The 21,188-nt window shown below is 30.0% G+C and overlaps 6 protein-coding genes across 8 annotated transcripts; 4 read left to right on the top strand and 2 right to left on the bottom strand.

Moving 5' to 3' along the window:
- Positions 1-4,067: 4,067 nt before the first annotated feature.
- On the bottom strand, positions 4,068-5,388 carry LOC113789490 (uncharacterized). Of its 2 annotated transcripts, XR_012846787.1 has the most exons (3): positions 5,180-5,388; positions 4,516-5,032; positions 4,070-4,452 (listed from the first exon to the last, which is right to left on the bottom strand). XR_012846787.1 is itself a non-coding variant. In XM_027339032.2 (2 exons), the coding sequence occupies exons 1-2, from the start codon at positions 5,186-5,188 to the stop codon at positions 4,733-4,735; spliced, it is 309 nt and encodes a 102-aa protein (XP_027194833.2). In that variant the 5' UTR covers positions 5,189-5,388; the 3' UTR covers positions 4,068-4,732. The 2 variants fall into 2 exon arrangements, 1 of the variants encoding a protein (XP_027194833.2); XM_027339032.2 differs by having other exon boundaries at positions 4,068-5,032.
- Positions 5,389-6,056: 668 nt separating this feature from the next.
- On the top strand, positions 6,057-9,934 carry LOC113789493 (uncharacterized). The gene is made up of 5 exons (XM_027339035.2): positions 6,057-6,743; positions 6,816-7,598; positions 7,661-8,004; positions 8,073-8,505; positions 8,572-9,934. The coding sequence occupies exons 1-5, from the start codon at positions 6,441-6,443 to the stop codon at positions 9,562-9,564; spliced, it is 2,856 nt and encodes a 951-aa protein (XP_027194836.2). The 5' UTR covers positions 6,057-6,440; the 3' UTR covers positions 9,565-9,934.
- Positions 9,935-9,947: 13 nt separating this feature from the next.
- LOC113789495 (uncharacterized) lies at positions 9,948-10,562 on the top strand. Its single transcript, XM_027339038.2, has one exon. It carries the CDS (start codon positions 10,067-10,069, stop codon positions 10,523-10,525), a length of 459 nt encoding a protein of 152 aa, XP_027194839.2. The 5' UTR covers positions 9,948-10,066; the 3' UTR covers positions 10,526-10,562.
- A 238-nt stretch (positions 10,563-10,800) lies between these two features.
- On the top strand, positions 10,801-18,508 carry LOC113789492 (transient receptor potential cation channel subfamily M member-like 2). Of its 2 annotated transcripts, none has more exons than XM_027339034.2 (5): positions 10,801-12,447; positions 12,509-15,206; positions 15,275-15,349; positions 15,415-18,206; positions 18,418-18,508. In XM_027339034.2, exons 1-4 carry the CDS (start codon positions 11,770-11,772, stop codon positions 17,928-17,930), a joined length of 5,967 nt encoding a protein of 1,988 aa, XP_027194835.2. In that variant the 5' UTR covers positions 10,801-11,769; the 3' UTR covers positions 17,931-18,206; positions 18,418-18,508. The 2 variants fall into 2 exon arrangements, with proteins under 2 accessions (XP_027194835.2, XP_075678809.1); XM_075822694.1 differs by having other exon boundaries at positions 18,315-18,508.
- On the top strand, positions 18,366-20,634 carry LOC113789494 (apoptosis-inducing factor 3). Its single transcript, XM_027339037.2, has 7 exons — positions 18,366-18,507; positions 18,573-18,685; positions 18,741-18,850; positions 18,920-19,159; positions 19,236-19,569; positions 19,631-20,393; positions 20,468-20,634. Exons 1-7 carry the CDS (start codon positions 18,452-18,454, stop codon positions 20,505-20,507), a joined length of 1,656 nt encoding a protein of 551 aa, XP_027194838.2. The 5' UTR covers positions 18,366-18,451; the 3' UTR covers positions 20,508-20,634.
- Positions 20,566-21,187, bottom strand: LOC113789496 (uncharacterized). The gene is made up of 2 exons (XM_027339040.2): positions 20,998-21,187; positions 20,566-20,921 (listed from the first exon to the last, which is right to left on the bottom strand). Exons 1-2 carry the CDS (start codon positions 21,078-21,080, stop codon positions 20,651-20,653), a joined length of 354 nt encoding a protein of 117 aa, XP_027194841.2. The 5' UTR covers positions 21,081-21,187; the 3' UTR covers positions 20,566-20,650.
- Between the last annotated feature and the right edge of the window lies 1 nt (position 21,188).

Here is a 21,188-nt window from a genome sequence, read left to right as displayed (position 1 = left end):
AAAGAATGGTAGCCTGACTAACTTAACACACCAGCAACCAACCAAACAAAACAAAAACGAAATTCAACGATCCAAAATGATGGCAATGATGACGAAGACGAACCAAAAACAAAAAAAAATGAAACAAAAATGAAAACGAAACGAAAAATAAATAAAAAAACTACGAAGAAGGATTAACTAGGATTAGTTGGTAGCGAACAGCGATAGAATGATGATGATGATGATGAACGAAAATAAAAACAGAAAAAAAACAACGACGATGATGATCATCGTCATCATCATGATGATCGTAGAATCGTTCTTTGTAGATTGTAGAAATAGGAATGGGAGGTTCCTATCATTCTGGAGATTCTGGAATGCTATTTCAACCATTTTTTTTTTTGGATCGGATGATGCGCGCGCTATTCGAAATAGAAAAAAATGTGAAACACATTTGTCGTCGTCGTCGTTGGTGTTTAGTTTCAGTTTTATTTCCTTCCACACGATTCATACATTTTTCTGCTGATTCTGCTGATTATTTCTTCTTTTTTTTTGCTTGTTTGTTTGGAATTTCTTCTTATTCATTTCCAGAATTGAATTTCCAATAGAAATAGAGATAAAGAGACAGAGAGTAGATTGTTGTTGTGGATGGATGGAAAAGAAAATTGCCAGAAAAACAAAAACTGAATGATAATGGAGAAAATTCTTTTCCTTTGAAAATGAAACTATATTCTCTGCAATGACTATCTTTCTGTTTCGTTTGTACAGAAGTGCAAATCAAACAGAAACCAATTTCTGGTATCATCATCATCATCATTTGTATATATAGAGATAGAGAGAAATTGGAAATTTCCCAATTCTCATTTCACCAATTTTTTCGTTTTTCGATTCTGGTCTCTTTTTCGTTTTGGAGTTTTATAGATTCACATCTTAACCAAAAAATTTTGCTCATTCTGGGTTAACAACAACAGCAGAATATATCTTGATGATTTGCGCATGATTTAGGAATTCCAGAGAAAAAAATTCTGTGGAAAATAATCGATTGTTTCATTTCGATTAATCGATTAATTATAATCGATTGTATCGTGTACACAAACATCCTGGGTAATTTGTCCAAAATTTGATTTTTTTTCTTATTTAGAGAAAAAATCCCTCCTTCCCCCCGACCCCCACGGAAATCACTCAGGATTTTTTTCGTTTTTCACCCGAAAAACACACACACACAAATCCAGATTAAATCAGAAAAAATTGATCCCATTTAAGTTGATCTTTTCTCCAACTTCACTCTCTTCACTGCTTTCAAAATTCAAAAATTTTTCAAATTGAATTGAAAACAAAACAAAAAAAATTTGATTTTTACCAAATCCAAGAAAAACCCCAGATGATTGAAAATGGTTTTTCTTCAAGTTCAATGTCGATGTTCAGTTTTTTTTTGTTGAACAAATTTCTTCACAGACTTAACACCAGTTAAAAAAAGGCAGAAGAAGGATTTTATCCATGGATTAATTTTTTTGTTTGTAGAGAAACGTGGGTGGATGATGATTGAGGGATCAATGTTTTTCTTTCTCTCTCTCTCTCTTTCTCTCTCTCTCCCCTTCAATGAAACGTGCCACAAGTCATCATCAACATGATTGGAAAATTGATTTTCAAACCTTGAAATGTCCAAATTTCACCCCCCACCACCACCACCACCAACCCCGCTTACCATGGACAACTTAATTCCATCATCATCATAATCAGGTGTTACTTGAAACATTTATTGGGAAATCCATTGATCCCTTGGATTTTTTCTTTCTCTTCTTTCTTTCATAGAGTTTTGAATTTTCGGTATACAAAAAATATACCCGGTCATCAACATCATCATCATTATTAAATAATATCCGGAATGCCGGTATTTCTTCAACATTATGGCCAAAACCAAAATGATGATGATGATGTGATTAACAATTTTGGAAAAATATTTAACCCCTCACCCCCCACACACGTATTATTCATCATAATGTGATTCATTTCGGATTTTCAAAGTCATCAAACGTTTATGTCACGTGTCTCCATTACACAAAAAATGTGACTAGTTTGTTTTTTTCCCGTCGTCATCATCGTTGTTGTTGTTTCCATCAAATCTCTGGATACATCTCTATGATGGTGATCCAACAACAAAAAAGAAAAATCCTACTAATCAGAATGGTGAAATTATTATTACGCAAATGGCAAAAAACGAATTACGCGCGTGTGCACACGCGCTATTCGAATTGTAATTAGAATTTTTTTTTCTATTTTGTTCGGTAATCGAATGCTAATTGACGCGTAATAAGTGTTTAGTGGCTGGCTGAGCTAAGCTAAGCTGGCTGACGGACTGGTGTGCGTTTAGCATTAATTTCTCGGATTTTTAATCGGATATCAGAATCGGGTATGAATGTTTTTCGTTTGATCGGTTATTGTTGTCCATTTTGTTTCGGTTATTTTTTTTGGTTGAATTACGTTTTTTACGATTTGAGTTTGATTTGATTTGATCAAGCAAAAAAGTCAATTTTTTTCTGGTTGTTCATTTTGATTTTGTCCATTGATTCTGTATGATTCTGGTTGTCGAAACAAATAAAAAAAAATTAACTTAACCTTTCAATTCATTCAACCATTGGCAAAAATGGAAAAATAAATAAATAATGATTCTGGGTCAGAATCAGGATGGGAAAGATCTCAATTACATCCAATATTCATCCAATTGGAAATATTCTATGTGTGTTTGCCCACACACATACAGAGAATATTCCCAGAATAAACAGTAAACATTTTATTGCACGCCCATCAATGATTTTGTTTCAATGATAAAATTTGTAATTTGATGATGTTTATCATGCGTAAATGATATGAATTTTATTTGTTTTGTTTTGATTGTTATTGGTGATCGATTAAATGGAAAGAATATTTTCGGAAAAATTATTTTCCAAAAAAAACTTTCTTTTCGGGAAAATTTCTCTCGAATTTTTTCTTCAATCAGAATAATCATCATTTGAATGGCAGTGGTGGATTTCTGATTATAAAATCTGATTTTGTTTTTTCAAAAAAAAATGTTTCCAAAAACAAATGTTTAAAACATCATCATCAGTATAGAATCCCTTGATGCTTTTGGGATTCCTATTTTTTTCCTATTCTGTTTGTGTGTGTGTGTTTTTCATGAAAATGTCATTGACTATCACTGCTGCTGCTACTGGAAATATAAAAATCCCGAACAGAAAACTGTCATTTTATTTTATTTTTTTTTTTGAAATGAACAAATGAAAACTGCCACCGAATTTTTCGTATGTTTGGTGTTTGTTGTTGTCACCAATTTTTTTGTTTTGTTTCGAGAGAAAATTCCCAATGGAAATATACCGAACCGACCGACCGATATGAAATGTAAATTTCGGAAAGATTTCTTCATGTATTGTCATTTTGTTGCGAATTCAATCAAAATTTCCCGAAAATTTTCTTCTTTTTTTTTGTTCAGATTGAATAATAATAATAATTCTTTAACGATTAAAAAAACAACGATCGAGGTTAACCATCCATCCATCTAACTACTGCAACAACAAAAAACTCATATTTTAGATCATTACAGTGTAATCGATGTGTTTTATTGGATGTTTTTTAGCGAAAAAAATGATGATCATCATATTCAATCTCTCTCAATATGTGATGGTCCCTATGGTTCGATTTTCAGTATTCTGTGTGTTTATTAATGCGCAAAAAAGAATAATCATTTTTATTATCGAAGAGGGGGCCAGCAGAGAAGAACGAGAATATTCTTTTTCCATTTCAGATGGGCAATATGTTTTTTTTTCTACAAAACATAATGGATGGATCGTAATCGTCACTGTCCAAAATACTAATACTAATAATGATAATGGTAATAAGCATCATTATCATTTTCGTTTATCACATTAAGTTTCATTTCATTTTGGCGATGTGATGGGTAATAAAGAGAGAGAAGGGAGCGAAAAAAATTTACATTTGAATAGCCATTGAATGAATGATGCGCAGGACTTTGATTTTATAAAAATCGAAATGATCCATAATTTTATTTTTGGAACAAACACGTGTGTTTTTGGTGTGTGTGTGTGTGAGATGAATGAAATATAACAGTATTTTTACAATAACCAAAAAACATTCAAGCCAAAGAAAAAAAAGCAATATGCCAAAATAGTGTTGGTGAAAACAAAAAAAAAAATTATTCCGAAATTACATTGGAGAAAATCAAAATCGACCACCCGCTTTGTTGTTTTTAGTTTGTTTTTTTTTCGGAAATATTTCTCAGTTGATTTTGTTTTTTTCGGGCCGAAAAACCAAACTTTGTATTTTTCATCATTTCATTAATTAACACACTGAGATTCTTTTTGAGGAGTGAGAATGAGAATAGATTTAATGAATTTTCGTTTTAATTAGATCAAAGAATATTCTGTTTTATTTTTCTGATGTTTCAAACAGCTATTTATTCTACATAAAATGAATCTAATTGAAATATTAATAGTATCTAAACAAACAAACATTTTATCATACAAGAATACGAGGTTACAAAAGGTTACGGTTAGATGATGATGATGATGGACAATGATGATCAAGGTGATGATGATGATGAACACAAACAAAGGAAATTGACAAGAAGTAATGGTGATGATGAATATGATTTGATGATTATCAAGACGTCAAGACATTGAACGATAAACTAATGAATGAAAAACATTTGAAAATCGATTGATTGATTGATTGATGATGATCAACGACGACGACGACGATAATAACCACCACCACCATGATGATGATGATGTCCATCATAATCATAATCATGATGATGATGATGATTAGTATTTTTACCCATTTGTTTCCATGCTTCAGCAGCTAAACGTAATGGTATCAAGACATGTAATAATCGTAGATCATGTTGTTGTGAACGTGCAATAGCTGCACCTAATGCAACACCAATCATCATACTTTTTTTACTACGGCCAGCATTTACCATTGAATTTTGATATTGTAACATTAATATGGCTACAACAATATAAACGATAAAGATTTTCTGCGAAAATTGAAAAGAAAATGAAAAAAATGAAAATTGAAAAATCAACAAAAAATTTTTCGAATGAAGTCGAATCCAGTTTGATAAACACCACCACCATCTGGTGGTGATGAAATGAAATTCGAAAAAAAAACATTCGAAACTTACTTTGGACATTTTTTGATTGAATTTTTCAAAAAACTTTGTTTGAAACTTTGAAAAAATTTAAATAATGAAAAACAAATAATGATAATTTGTTGACAATATTCAAAATACAAATCTTCCATGTCTTTTATACTGTTTTTTTTTCTTTCGTTGTCTTGGTCATCATCGTTGTGTTACCGGTCGGTTGTCGTATGAACATCTTTTTCTCTCTTTCTCCGGTGCTCTCAATTGTGAAGAAAGAAAAAAACAATCGAAAACATGCGGAAGAATATAATGATAATCGATTATGATGAACGAAACTAAAAAAAATTGATATCGATATTAATATCGATAATAATAGTTAAAAAAAATCTTTTCGTTACGCTATTACAATCGAAAACCGGAAAATATAAAGATCCAAAAATCATTTTATGGTAAAGGTTACGATCAATTAAAAAGGGAAATGGTAAAATATACCACAAAATTTAACATTTCCCATCATCATCATCATATGATTGATTGATGATAATGGCCTATCCGACAATCGAGATAGCCAATGACCTGAACCTGGTAAAACAATTTTCTCTGGAACACAAGAAAAAAAATTAGATTAATTTTTTTTTTCGTTTTGTTTTTCCTCAACATTGATGATGATTTGGATAACCTTGATGTGATTCCTTAAAAGCAATAGATTTTTTTTGCCGATCGGAGATTTTTTGTTTAAAATCATTTTTCATTTCGGAAAAAAAAATCGGAAATTTTTTTTCCATTCGAAATATTTTTTTTGTTTTCCAAAATCAACCAAACACAGGTTGCATGTGTCGAAATAGTTGTCCTGGCCCCCCTTCTTTTTCGCAAATCATCAAAATAATGAAAAGAAAAAAGAAAAAAATGGAATATTTTTTTCATTCATTCTTCTCTCAATGGCTGTTGGCTGCTGCCTGTTTCATGTTTTTTTTCTTATTGGCTTGAAAATTATCAAAACAACCAAAACCAAAGCAAAGCAAAACCAAAAACCAACCACACGCAAAATAAGGGGTATTCGTGTCTTGCTTGTTTTTTTTCCTCCACTGTTTTGATTGTTTGGTTTTGGTTGTCTGCAAATTTTTGATTTAATTAAAATTTAATTTGATTTTTGGTTGATAATCGATTTTTTTTTGCCTTGCTCAATTCAATCGGCTATAAATGGATCATCATCATCAGTGAATGCGAATTTAGAAATTACAAATCATCATTTTCGAATTACAGAAAATTTTCACTTTTTTTAAATAAAAATCACTGCAGTATGCAAACATCAACAATGGCAATGGCGGCTAAAATTGGTGGTGTTTCATCATCGTCGACACCATCATCGACAACATCGAAACCGAAATCGAAATCAAAACAAAATGGATCATCATCGACATCGTCATCGATACGATTATCGATTGATTTAGATTTATCTTCGGATACAAAACATTATTATCCACATTTTTCATTAAAAAATTTAATTACCGATCAACAACAACAACAGCAGAATAAACAGAAAGTGAAAAGTAAAGAAAAACAATCATCAGCAACCAATGATCCAAGACGTCCACCTAAATTGGTATGTTGTTTTTTTGGTTTTTCCTCGTCCAAAAGATTCATTAATCATTTCATTTAACACTTTTTTGATTAGTTTGATGAAGAAGATTCGGATGAAGAAGTAGCAAGAATTGCAGCAAGATTTGAACAAAAATATGGTTATGATGTTGATGGTTATATTGATAAAGGTGATGGTTATGATGAAAATGATTCATTTGTTGATAATTCAGAAGCATATGATGAATTAATACCACATAATATAACAACATTATATGGTGGTTTTTATATTAATTGTGGTGAATTGGAATTCAAACCAATCGATGATGATCAAAATAATCAAAATAATGATATCGATGATGAATTTGAAAAGGCAAATCTTTTACAAAAATTAAAAAGAAAATCAACAAAACTTGATGATAATGATGATGATGATATGATGGTGGTGGATTTGGAAAATGGTAATCAAAATCGTAATCGAAAACAAACCAAACAGGTAAAATTATCATCTTCTTCATCTTCACCATCACAATCGACATCGATTTTACCTACAAAATCATCAAAAGAATCAACAACAACTACGACAATAACATCGAATGTTATGTCGAAAAAATCGAATCAAATAACAACTGCAAATCATAATGATATTATTGGTCATATTGTTGAAACATCATTGCTTCTACAGCAACAACAACAACAACAGCAAAAATCATCTAGTGGTGGTAAAAAAGTTTCATCATCATCATCTACAGGTGATGGTTCGAAAATTACACAAAAAGATTCATCATCGAAATCGATTAATTCTCAATCATCAACGTCATCGAAAAAGAATACAACAACTATCGATGGATCGGATGGTCAAACAACAACAACAACAAAGGTATCCTTTTATTGCCTAAAAAAGAAAATGAAAAACTAACCAATTTTGTTTATGAAATTTAGCCACGAAAATCGAGCAATAAAAATTCTGTATTGGATCAATCTTTTATTAAACAACAACAACAACAGCAGCAACAACAACAACAACAAGTTGCATCATTAGTTGCACAGAATATTTTCAGTACAAAAATGCATCAAATGATAACGGATAGTTTATTGGGACAACAATCTACATCGACGACGACGGCAAAGAATTCATCGTCATCGTTAATACAGAATATAACTATACTTCGTGCTAGTTTATTAAGTTTAAAAACACCATATGATATTGTTTCAAGTATACCAATATCAAGACCAATGAATAAAAAAGGAATCATAACAAATGAATGGAATCGTTTTCTTATCGAGTAAATTATCGATTTTTGATTATTTTGATTGATTTTTAATTTTTTTCCCTTAATTTCCCCACACACAGTGTTTATCATAAAACATCAACATCGATGAAAAATCGTTCAAATATTTATGAATGTTTAGGAAAATATTTTGGTGATGGTATTAATGGTGATCAATTATGTAGATATTCGGAACGTTTATGTTTAGAAAGTTCAATGTTACCACCAATGTTATCGTCAACACAACAGCAGCAGCATCCGTCTTCATCAACAACAACACAAAAATCAAAATCAAAAGCATCTCAACAGCAACAATCATCGATGAAACAATCAACAAATGAACAGGCGATTAATCTTAGTACATCGAATAATAATAGTCAACAATCATCAACATTTAATGAAGGATTAGCCGGTAAATTAATGGTTACTGGTAATGATAATTCATCGAATCGATCGACAACAAATATTTCGAATAATAACAGTGGTGGTAGCAATAAATCATCAAACCCATTATCGGTAATGTTTTCAATGTTTGATTGGTTTTTAATTTTCTAATTTCTTTTTTAACCCTTTGTGATATAGCTTGGAAAAATCAAACAACAACAATCATCCAGTATTCATGATCAATATTCTATGTCAAATCATCATCAACATCATCATCATGGTTTAGCTATGCTACAATCATTAGCAAATTTAGCATCAAATGCTCCAACTACCTCATCATCATCATTATCACCATCACCATCGTCAATGCTTCTTGGTGGTAGTTCTTTATCATCAAATACGAATAAATCATCGATACGAACATCGATGCCACCACCACAGATACCATCATCATCATCATCAAGTTTACTTTCCATATCTAATTCTAATAATCAACAACAACAACAACGTTCATCAACTACACCGACAACAATGATGCCTCGTAGTACAAATATACCGAATCCAAATTCATTATTAGCTGCATTTGGTGTGACAACAAATTCTTCTGGATCACCATCGTCATCGAATACGACATCATTAACATCCAAACAACAACAATCATCACCATCAACAACATCTATATCATCATCATCATCATCATCAACATGTACATCGAATACTAATTCAACAACACCAATACGTAATGATATTCTATCAAGTTTTTTTCAAATACCCGATATGTTTACTAATGCCAAATTAATAAGCCATTTTTTAAATAATTCTCCACAATCATCATCATCATCACCACCAAATAATCGATTATCACCATCATCATCATCATCGATGATTAAAAATTCATCATTATTATTGAATAATCAAACACCAACATCATCCGCAGCAGCAGCAGCTATAAAAACATCATCACCATCATCTTCGTTTTCGGCATCATCATTGATAGCAAAATCATCACCGCCACCAACACAATTATCATCATCAGCAGCAGCAGCCGATATTTATGGTCAATCACCAACATCACAACAAATATTTTTAAATCATTCGATTGGAAATTTTAGTAAAAATTCTTCGCCACAACAACAGCAACAGCAACAACAACAAAATTCACCATCATCATCATTGAATAGCTATAAATAGCTAGGATTGGTTTTCTGATCCAAAAAAAAATGACAGAATTTTGAATCTTAAGATTCTAAAATCTTAAAAAACCTTTTCATCGAAGAAATTTGAATGTTGTAAATACCACCTCTATAAATATAATGATAATCGTTTTTCCCCCGTTTTCCAATTATAACAAATTCCTATATATTTTTTTCCAAAGAAAGATGAAATGTCACGATTTTTTTTGTGTAAAAAATGAATCATATCTTCCTATGTGTTTTTTTTGCTATGAACTTTGAATCAAAACAAAAAAAATGTAAACTTTTTCCCCCCTTTTTTTACCATTTTGAAATTTGTAAAGTGAAAAAATATTTGAATAAAATTTCAAAAAAGTTTTCTTTTTGAACTTTGCTCACCACACAAACACACACGACATTCGATTGTTGATTATCTTTATAAAGACTTTTGGTTTTTCGTTTTGAATGTTTTTTTTTTCGTTCGCGTTCGTTCAACCAAAATTGATCAAAAAAAAAAAAAAATGATTAATATCAAGATAATAATGTTATTGGTGTTTTTATCATCAATAATTGATGCATTACCATTGATAAAAAATCGTCGTGAAATTTTCTTACCTGATCAATATGATACATGGGGTGATTATTGTCGTATGCGTGATCCATTTCATCCAAAATGTCGTGGTATTTCTGTTCAACGATTAATTGATTTATCATTGGAACAAATGGATCCCGAACGACGTGAACAATATCGTGAATTTCTTATCAATTATATTCTGGATAAAAATCCAAATTTAATAAAAAAATTATTAAAAAATAATGATATTATTCAACGAATGTTGGTGATGAACGAAACAAATATCGAACAAAATAAATCGATTGTATCGTCAACATCAACGAATAGTCCCGATACATTCGATTTATCGAATGTTTATGATCGTATCCGGAATAATCATAATGAGCAAAGCATAATTTTTGATTAATTTTTCTCCAAATTTTTGATTTATTTATTTTCATCTATTTCTATACTGATATAAAACGAGAGAGAGAGCGAAAAAATTGACAAATTATCATCGATAAATCGATGATAATAATTTTTTCCTCTAAAAAAATGTTTTTGATTCATTTTTTTTCATTAATTATGTAAGGATGTTTGAGATTCGATTACCTGTTGCTCAATCAAATCATCCAAAAATTTTCCATTTCCATTTCTTTCTATTTAAATTTTGATTTTCGATTGTTAATATAATTAATTCAATCTAATCAATTTTCGGGTTACCATTGGATGTTAATTTGATAATTGAATGAAACCGCCTGCTTTAATCTTATCTTTGATTCGATGATTTACAACTCAATCAACCATCCAACCAACCAACAATCAAATCAATGTTGTAATATTGCGTATATTGAACCTATTTTATTATTGTAATCATCATCATCATTTGTTATATAAATAAAAAGTTTTTTCAATCAAAAAAAAATTACCCAAAAACATCAAACATTTGTCGTTTTCATCATCTGAAAAAAAAATTTTTTCTCATAAGAAACAATTTCTATGACTTATAGTTGAGTGAGGTTAGGTTGATGACCATGACTATGACTATAACTGTGATTCATAGTTGAGTGAGGTTAGGTTGATCATGATTTTCTACTGTCGCTGTTATTGTTGTGTTATTAATGCCATCTAGTTATCATTGAAAGAAATAATGAATCCTTTTTTTCTGGTCACCTTTTGTGTTTATTGTTTGCATATTGTCTGACCATGAAATTCCATAACGTTTTTTTTTGTTTTGTTTTCAATTGTGAAATATTGATCAAGATTCTACATTCAAAAAACATCAATGTCCACTATATCACCAAAAAATGAGCATCTTTTTTTTCTTCTCTGATTCATGCTTGATCGAATCGTATAATACTCATTATTAGGTGGGCGCCAAAAGCAACAATTGTCTTTCTCACTCTCAATTTTTTCACTTCGAAAAAACATTTCGAAATTCAAAATTATTGATGCCTTCTACGAAAGAAAAGAATGATGATTGCTCATTTTTCTATGTGAATTTTTCATTGCCTAATATCAAATACAATACCTCATTAAATCTGCCTTATCATCATTGTGTGATTGTTGAAAACTATAGTGTTTTTTTTGATTGATTAATGTGATGATTTTATATTGATTGATTGATCGATTTCGAAAAAAACTGCCGCACAATTTTTCTTTGATATTAATATGGATCCATTATCAGAAATTACAGAAAAATCACCGAATCAAATCAATATGGATGATAATAATGATGTGGATGATGATGATGATAATGAAATTCCATCACCATTACCCATCAGTAATATTGAAAATCAACAACAAAATCAATCAACAACTAATCTATCACGTACTGTATCGATATCGAATCTATCACGTGTTAGTTCACGTATTGATAAAACATTTCGGCAAATGGCATCACGTATACAGGTAGCAAATAAATTATCAATGGCTAAACGTAAAGAAGAAAATTTAGCTATTAATTCTGGTACATTATTGGAAGAATCAAATTTACGATCAAAATCAATAAAAAAGATTGTCAAACAATTATCACCGATGAAATCAACAAATCGACAATATTATCAAGATCAAGATGGTGGTGAAATTGTTAAAGAAGGTATTATTAGTGGTGGTAATCTTATATTCGATATTGATTATCCATTAGCATCGGATTCAATGAAAACAATATCCCGGCCATATATTTATTTAACATCTGATGTTGAAATGAAAAATATTACCAATGTTATGTTTAATGAATGGCATTTATCAATACCACGTATTGCATTATTTTTACTTTCGGATCCGGATCATTTTCGTACATGGAATAATTCTAGACAAATGTCTTCATTTCGTACTGGTGTTATGAAAGTATGTTTCATTTTTGTTTATCATTCAATTCATTTAATTAATTGATTAATTTTGTTTCCAGGCAGCTAAAACAACAAGTATGTGGCTAGTTACAAATGGTCTTGATATTGGTGTTGGTAAACTAATTGGTGATGCATTGATTGAAGAACAAAATGAATTTCGTACAACAACATTTGAAAAATCATCCCGAAAACATTTCCCTGTAATCGGTATAACAAATAAATTTAATCTTAGCTATACACAAGAATTTTTCGGTCCAAATATACAGCTAAGTAAACCGGGACCGATACCAAATCAACGTCGTTATGAATTGAATCCAATGCACACAAATTTTTTAATTTTACAAAGTTCAAATTCTGATGATTGTTATCATAATCTTATGATTAATTTTATTGATCATTTAACCAAAAGAACTGTATTGTCAACAGAACAATTCTATAATGATGATGATGATAATGATAATGATCCACGAAATTCAAATAATTTACCATTATATCGTTCGCAATATATACCATCATCATCTGGTGATCATCATCAACGACAACAATCATCCAGAATTCGTCGACGAAAAATTTATTCATCATCAACAAAAACATCGTCTAGAAAACCATCAGAACAGGCATCCAATTTAGATATAATTGTTCGTCCATCATATGGACAGAAAACCAATTGTTTTGGTATTGATCAGGATACTGTTGATGCCGAATCCGATGATAGTGTTGATAGTGATGGAAGATTTGATGAAGATCAACATTCATTTATTAGTCCAGAAGGTACAGTAATTTATGAAGATGATGTAAGCGGTGCTCGACCAATGTCACCAATGTTAGAAAATGATTCCATTTCTAAACTGACAAAAGATGCTAATGAAAAAATGATACCAGTAGTATGTTTAGTTATACAAGGTGATTATCAATGTGCAAAATTAGTATTGGATAATATACGACGACATAATCCGATTATTGTACTTCGTGGTTCGGGTGGTTTTGCTGATCTTCTTTCGTATGCCTATATTGAAATGCAACATCGTTGTCGTGATCTTTATCATGCATGGGATGCAGAATTTGTTGAACAAACATTAAAACCATTATTGGTACAAAAAATTGTACAACAATTTCCTGAATTTCGTAATAATGCTATGGCAAGAAATACATTTCGTGATCGTATTATTGAATGTGTTCGTGAATCAGGATCACCACGTGGACGTGTATTTTTATCCATATTGAATATGCACAATTCTAGCTGTGATTTAACAAATCTTTCTGAATTTATATTATTATCATTATTTAAATCACAAAATCGTCGTGATAAATTAGATTCAAGTTTAATACGAAAAGATCTTTATCTAACATTAGATTGGAATTGTCCATTAGTTGCTTTGGATGAAGTATTATCACGTAATCCATCATATAATCTTCAATTGGAAAAATCAATATTTGAATTAGCTGTATTGAAATCAAATCGTGAAGATTTTGTTGATCTTTTCCTAACACATGGTTTTAAAATACATAAATATTTAACACCATTTCGTTTGATACGTTTAATACGATATAGTTTATTGGAATCGGATTTTTTTCGTACTGTTTGTATGGAAGCAATTTTGGGTGTACCAGTATGGTCAGATAATTTTGAAGAATTATTAGAACGATTAGCATCACCAAGTCATTCAAATATTGATCCGGAAAAATTTATATCAAATGAATTTAATCATTTAATATTTACAACAACATCATTACATGATTTTGTTAGTCCACAAGATATGTGTTTAAACATTATGGGAATGTATCAAGTTGATGCCGGTTCATCTGAACGTAAAGCATTAGCAACATTAGCAATGTGGGCTGTTTTTAATCGTCGATTTAAATTGGCCGAAATTCTTTGGAAACATTCTGATCAACCAATTCATCTGGGATTAATATTATCAATGATATTGGATCGAATGGCATGGTTTATACCTGAACAAAATGTTAAAGATGATCTACAAGATCAATCAAAAATTTTTGCAAAATTTGCTATCGATGTATTGGATGCTTGTTATCGTAATGATGAACAACGTGGTTATGATTTATTGGATCAGAAAAATTCGGATTGGGATCAACAAACTGCTGTTGATATAGCTGCAAATGGTAGTCATCGTGCATTTATTGCACATCCTTGTTGTCAAAAATGGCTTACAAATACATTTAACGGAAGAATTCGTGTACGAGAATTAAGCTGGGGTTTTCTAACAATACCACCGGTTATTAAAATAATTTTATCAGCATTTTTTATATTACCAATGTATATTTGGATCAGATTTTTAGATATTAATCATAAATGGACTGAACATAAAACAAAACTTCTGGAAGAATTAAATCAAAATGGTGATAATTCAAATGATAGTAATGATGATGATGATGAATTTTTGGTAAAAGCTGCTGATGAATTAAAATTAATACCATTAGATTCAAATCATAAAGCAATTCGAAATATGAATGATAATGGAAAAAAATCCAGTTTAATTGAACAATTATTTGATAATCAATTAACAATATCATCATTAGATGAAGAAGTACGTGTAGCATTAACTCGAATGAATCGTAAACGAAAAAAATTACGTAATGAACAGGATGGTAATAAGAATAAATCATCATATGATCGTGAACGAAATAATTTATTTATTGATAAACAACCACCATTATTTAAAATGATTTATTTATTATGGAATTCACCCATAACAAAATTTTGGACATATCATATTTTTTATATTATCTATCTTGGTATGAATTTCATCAGGAAATATTCTCATGTTTGATTTTTAATTCTGATGTTTTCTTTTAAATTATAGCACTTTTAAGTTTAGCATTAATATGGCCTGGTTGTGGTGAATGGCGTTTAGATCTTACTGTTTGCATATGGACCTGTAAGTATTGATTTGATTTGATTTGATTTGATTGATTCACCTAAAATAATTTGATTTTTTCACAGTTTTAAACATAATTGAACATATACGCCGTGTTTATATTCTTTATCGTCGTTATACATCTGTACCAATGTTTTTTCGTATACTTGAATCAATATTGTTGATAATTTTCTGGTTAACATATACATGGGGACGTGTACTTATTGTTTATTCATATTCAATACATGGACATCGTTTTTCACGTTATATTATCGATCCATATGGAATGAAAGTTATACTTAGTGCTGGTTTACTTTATTTTTATTATCGTTTATTCTATATCTATCTACCTATTTCACCTACACTTGGTCCATTATTATATCGTTTTAAATTAATGGTATCAGTGGATTTTATTCATTTTATGCGTATGGCATTAATTTTATTGATTAGTTCGGGTATTATAATACAGGCATTATTATATCCAAATACTGAACTTAGCCGAGAAATGTTTCATAAAGCATTTCATCGTTCTATTGTTTCATTATTTACAACACCTGTTGATGAATTAACACGTAATTGTACGATTAAACAACAACCGCTACCATCACCGACAGTCATGCCAAAAACAGATAATAATAATAATGATCCATTTACATCGATGGCTAATCTAACATCAATTTTTTTCCAAAGTGTTATACTTGGAACCGAACCATTGATCGAACCGATAAATCGTGAAGAATTATGTCCAGTAAAACCGATACCAATGTCACATTCATGTCCAGTATCCGGATTTTGGTCATATGCATTTACATTTCAATTTTTAATCTGTTTAAAATTGATACTAATGACATTGCTATATGCATTGTTTGCATCGACAGCAACAAAATTACAAACTGAAACAGATAATATTTGGAAATATCAACGTTATATTTTAGTCATTGATTTTGCTAATCGTCCAGCATTACATGCACCATTAAGCATATTTAAATTTGGTTATGTTTTATTGAAATTTTGGATGAAAATATTAACATTTCCATGTCGATGTTGTCGTGATCGATTGAAAAAAAATCGTATCGGTGATACAATGGATTCATCGTCATCACCAACAGCAACAAGAGGAGGAGGAGATGGTGTATTTCTTGTTCAAGATGATAATAATAATGGTGATGATAATTATAAACAACGATTATCAAAAGAAGATTATAATTATTGGCGTCATTTAGCCAAAACAATTTATGATGAAAGACAACGTAAAGAAGATGAAAAAGATATTATGGGTAGACAAAATGAAACTATACAATTAATTTGTGAAGAATTGGAACATGAAAAAACAATTTTACGTACGATTAAAACCAAAATGAATGAATTTGAACGAATGATGTATCAGACACAAATCTATTTGGAAACAATCAAACATATTGATAATACAACAAACAATGTTGGCAATAGTATTATTGGTGGTGATTATTGTCCAACAACAACAACAACATTAATACGACAGAAAAAACAAACAATGCAAATGATTCATCATCGATCAACAGCAATAGATTTGAATCAATCACAATTATTACAAACAATCGGTATACATTATTTGGCAAGATTATCACCATATGCTGGTACACGTATACAACGATTTCCTGTTGCCGATAAATTTGTTTCCTGGGATATAATATGGATTAATTATGATCCGGTTATTTATTCAAGAAAACGTGAAAATTTCCCCACAACATTAAAACAATGGGTTGATGAAGATTTATTAGCATTGAAAGAACGTTTAAAAACAATTGTAAAACGTAATAGTAATTCTACAATTACATCACATTTACCCGTATTTAATTGGAATGCTGTATCGGTTAATCCGGCCGGATTTACTATTGATCGTCGTTCATGGATTAAAGATGATTTAGGACAATGGGATTTATTGGATTGCAATCTATCGCCGAAAATCAGTTCAAATGAAATGGATAATAATTTTATTATCTATAAATTGGATGAAGATTCAATACCGATGAATATTTGTGGCCGTACTGGATTACGTGGTAAAGGAAATCTACCACGTTGGGGACCTAATCATTATGTAATGTTATTAATATCAAGAACAAGACTTATTGGTGGTATACAGATAAATGAATTTGCTTTAGAAAGAAAATATAGTTCATTATTTGTACCAATGAGATTTATTGGTGATGATATTATGTTTTGTGATTTACGACAATTATTTCGTACATTTGATAAAAATTCTGGCCATAATAAATGGATAAATGATAATGATATATTGGAATATTTCCAATCGATTGATCCACAATTACAATCAATTATACCAACACAAGCATATTATATGGATAGTCCGGATAATACTGATAATGGTTGGAAAGAAGTTAAAGTTTATCATTTTCATTTTAATGATAAAATTGATTGGAAATTGACCGATGCAATGATTATGAATCAAGATGATGATAATTCGAATAATGATTATCGAACAACAAAATCCCATTTATCATGGATAACATATAATGAAGATATGTTAGTACAGATGCCAATGGAACAGGTACAATTTATCGATATGGCTATTCGAATGATTAATAATAATTGGAAAACATAATAGTTTATCATTATTTTTGTAAAAAAATTTGATTTTCTTTAATAATAAAAAAAACTTTGATATTAAATCCATTCTGTTCATTCATTCAATTCTCGTTGTTCATGTTTGTTTGTTGAAAAATACCTTGAACAAAAAACAGCTGATCTGATTCTCTCATTCAATTTATTCAGCTCTTTCGCGTTCGAAAATCGAATATATTGTGTTAACAAAGACGCCCAATTTTTTTTAAGAAAAGAAAAGATACAACTAATCTTTACGCTTGGCCTATTTTCGAAGGTAAACTTGTTTTTTTTCTATTTTGTTTGTTTAGGATTTGATGAATGTTTTCCTTGTTATCCATCCATCCATCCATCCATCGATCGCAATCATTCATCATGATTAAAGCCGATGATTAATCAATTGATCGATTGAAGTTTTTTTTTCGCTTCGAAATTTTGAATTTTCAAAAATAAAATTTCAAAAAATTTTATTCAATAATTCATTACAGTGAAAATCATTTCGAATCTTTCTTTTTTTTTCGAATGTCGGATATTATTGAACAATCGGTTTGTAAAATTGATGAACTTCAAATCAAAGAGTAAGTGTATTTTTATGGATATTTTTGATTTTCATTTATTTATTTAATTTATTCTTTGTAATTAGGAGAAAAGTTGTACGAATCGAAAATGTAGGAATTGTTTTATATCGTAAAACGGAAACAGAAATCATTGCATTTGGTAATAAATGTTCACATTATGGTGCACCTTTAATCAATGGTATGTATGAATGATGATTGATGATAATGATAATCGTTGATTAACCACTTTTTAGGTGTTATTTATGGTGATTATGCAATATGTCCATGGCATGGTGCTTGTTTTAATATTAATACCGGTGATATTGAAGAATTTCCTGGCTGTAATAATATTCCAACATTTGAGGTAATTTGATGTTTTTGTTTTCTTTAAATTTTTCTCTAAATAAATTTCTATCCCATCCTAAAAAAACAGATTGAAATCCGTGATGATGATGTTTATTTACGTGCAAAAAAAGAACAATTTATTATTTCATTACCGAAAATACCTATTGGTCGTGAATTATCCAATGAACAGACAATAATTATTATTGGTGGTGGTCCAGCCGGTTTTCAATGTATGGATACATTACGTAATGATTTACGTTTTGATGGTCGTATCGTTCTTGTATCGCAAGAAGATGCTGTACCATATGATCGTACTAAATTGAGTAAGGTAAAATGTTTTATCTGTTTGTTTCGTCTATTGTAATTTTTCAACAACAAAACTTTTTTTTTAAAAATTAATCAAGAATCTTGCCTGTAAATTGGAAAATATTGTATTACGTAATGAAGATTATTATCAAAAAGCACAGATTGAATTAAAATTAAAAACAAAATGTGAAAATCTTGATACCGAACTACAAATGGCCTATCTATTAAATGATAATGATGACACTATTGCCTTACATTATGATAAAATTTTCATTGCAACTGGATCCAGACCACGAAAATATCCATCACAAGTGTTTGAGAATAATAAAAATCTTGAAAATGTTTTCTATCTACGTACCTATCATGATGCAAACAATATTAATGACCAAATAGAAGATAAAAATGTTATACTCATTGGATCATCGTTTATTGGTAAAAAGAGAATTTGAAATTTGAGATTTTTTTAAATAATTTGTTTGTTACTGTTTTCTAGTCATTGAAATTGCCTGTTCGATTATCAAATCGGCCAAAACAATAACAATCCTTAGCCGTACGGATGTTCCATATGCACGTACATTAGGCAGACAAATTGGTCAGGCAATCAAAGAACTTTTGATATCAAAAAATATACGATTCTGTTGTACAGGTACATCAGAATTGGAATTTGAATTGGATTCAGAATCAAAACGAATAATTCGTATTAAATCCGAAGGATTACCGGAATCACTTGATTGTGATGTTTGTGTTATTGGTATTGGTAGTATACCGAATACAGATTTCTTAAAAGATTCGCCGGATATTCAATTATCGGATAATCATTGTATTATTGTGGATGAAAAATTTCAAACATCCGTATCCAATGTTTATGCTGGTGGTGATGTTTGTATGTATCCGAATCGTATATTCGATAATGAAATGATGAATATTGCACATTGGCAAACAGCACAATCACATGGTCGTCAAGCATCATTAGCAATGATGAATCAATTACCATTGGATGATAATAATTCCAATGGTTTTCGTTCGGTTACATTTTTCTGGTCATCTGTATTCGGTAAAGGTATACGATTCGCCGGTATTATTGATGATCCAGATAATTGTTATATTGATGGTGATCTAAATGATTTACATTTTGCTGCATATTATTTTCGTAATGATCGTGTTATTGGTGTTGCTACAATTGCACGTGATCCATTAGCATCTGCATTTGGTGCTTTATTACGAGATAATAAAATAATCACCAAACAAGATATCGAGTAAGTTTCCATTTATTTTGTCGTCTTTTTTTCGTTAATTCAATCATTTTTTTCTTTTTTTCTGTTGACTTTAGATCCGATCCAATGGCTTGGTTTGAAAATAATTTCTCCTAATATTATCATTATTATGCAATATTTGACGATAAAACAAAACTTAAACTTAATATAAAAATTAAATTATTTTGATTTTACAAAAATTTTTTAATAACAAAAATTATTAAATAACACAGTTGACTATCTATTTATTGAAAAAAGATTCAATTTTCTTCTTCAAATGAACGAGATGAATTTAATTTTTCCAAATAATCTGCTGAATATGATTGTTTTAATGGTTGTTCAATAGTCATACGGGAAAAATCATCCCAATACGGTGGCCGTTCCATTTTTTTTGATTCTAAATATTGACATTCTTGTGTTTCATTTACATATGGTTTACTTAGATATTTCATCACTTCTTCTTCATAGGCTAATTGTTGAACGAGACCAATTTTTTTACCCATTGTTACCGGTGGTACAAAACGTTTTCGTCTAAACGAAATTTAATTAATTGAAATCATTAGAATTCGAATCAAGACAAAACAAAAATCAATTGATTCGAACTCACCCGATAAGTACATTTCCTTTATGTTTCGGTATCGGACCAATAAATTCACGTCGAAATGATTGCAGAATTAATGTAAATCTCATTGTTTTTGGATTTCAAATTGAAAATATGAAAATTTCAAATTATTTTACATTCAGCAGATGTGAATATTTTTTTTGTTTCTCTTCGCAAAGTGATGAACGAAATAATCG

The sequence above is a fragment of the Dermatophagoides pteronyssinus genome, unplaced genomic scaffold, assembly GCF_027571235.1.
Source record: "Dermatophagoides pteronyssinus isolate colony J.1.1.1.1 unplaced genomic scaffold, Derpt_VIB-CSIC_2022.12 sq0019, whole genome shotgun sequence".
Classification (NCBI taxonomy): domain Eukaryota; kingdom Metazoa; phylum Arthropoda; class Arachnida; order Sarcoptiformes; family Pyroglyphidae; genus Dermatophagoides; species Dermatophagoides pteronyssinus.
Note: the sequence above shows the minus strand (reverse complement) of the source record. Positions and strands in the feature narration are given on the sequence as shown.

Coding starts and splice junctions, on each gene's coding strand:
- LOC113789494 (XM_027339037.2), top strand. CDS start 18,452: ATGTCGGATATTATTGAACAATCGGTTTGTAAAATTGATGAACTTCAA. Junction 18,686..18,740: donor TGGTGCACCTTTAATCAATG/GTATGTATGAAT, acceptor ACCACTTTTTAG/GTGTTATTTATGGTGATTAT. Junction 19,160..19,235: donor ATCGTACTAAATTGAGTAAG/GTAAAATGTTTT, acceptor AAATTAATCAAG/AATCTTGCCTGTAAATTGGA.
- LOC113789492 (XM_027339034.2), top strand. CDS start 11,770: ATGGATCCATTATCAGAAATTACAGAAAAATCACCGAATCAAATCAAT. Junction 12,448..12,508: donor TTCGTACTGGTGTTATGAAA/GTATGTTTCATT, acceptor TTTTGTTTCCAG/GCAGCTAAAACAACAAGTAT. Junction 15,350..15,414: donor TACTGTTTGCATATGGACCT/GTAAGTATTGAT, acceptor ATTTTTTCACAG/TTTTAAACATAATTGAACAT.
- LOC113789493 (XM_027339035.2), top strand. CDS start 6,441: ATGCAAACATCAACAATGGCAATGGCGGCTAAAATTGGTGGTGTTTCA. Junction 7,599..7,660: donor AAACAACAACAACAACAAAG/GTATCCTTTTAT, acceptor TATGAAATTTAG/CCACGAAAATCGAGCAATAA. Junction 8,506..8,571: donor AATCATCAAACCCATTATCG/GTAATGTTTTCA, acceptor TTTGTGATATAG/CTTGGAAAAATCAAACAACA.
- LOC113789496 (XM_027339040.2), bottom strand. CDS start 21,080: ATGAGATTTACATTAATTCTGCAATCATTTCGACGTGAATTTATTGGT. Junction 20,922..20,997: donor AAAGGAAATGTACTTATCGG/GTGAGTTCGAAT, acceptor AATTTCGTTTAG/ACGAAAACGTTTTGTACCAC.
- LOC113789495 (XM_027339038.2), top strand. CDS start 10,067: ATGATTAATATCAAGATAATAATGTTATTGGTGTTTTTATCATCAATA.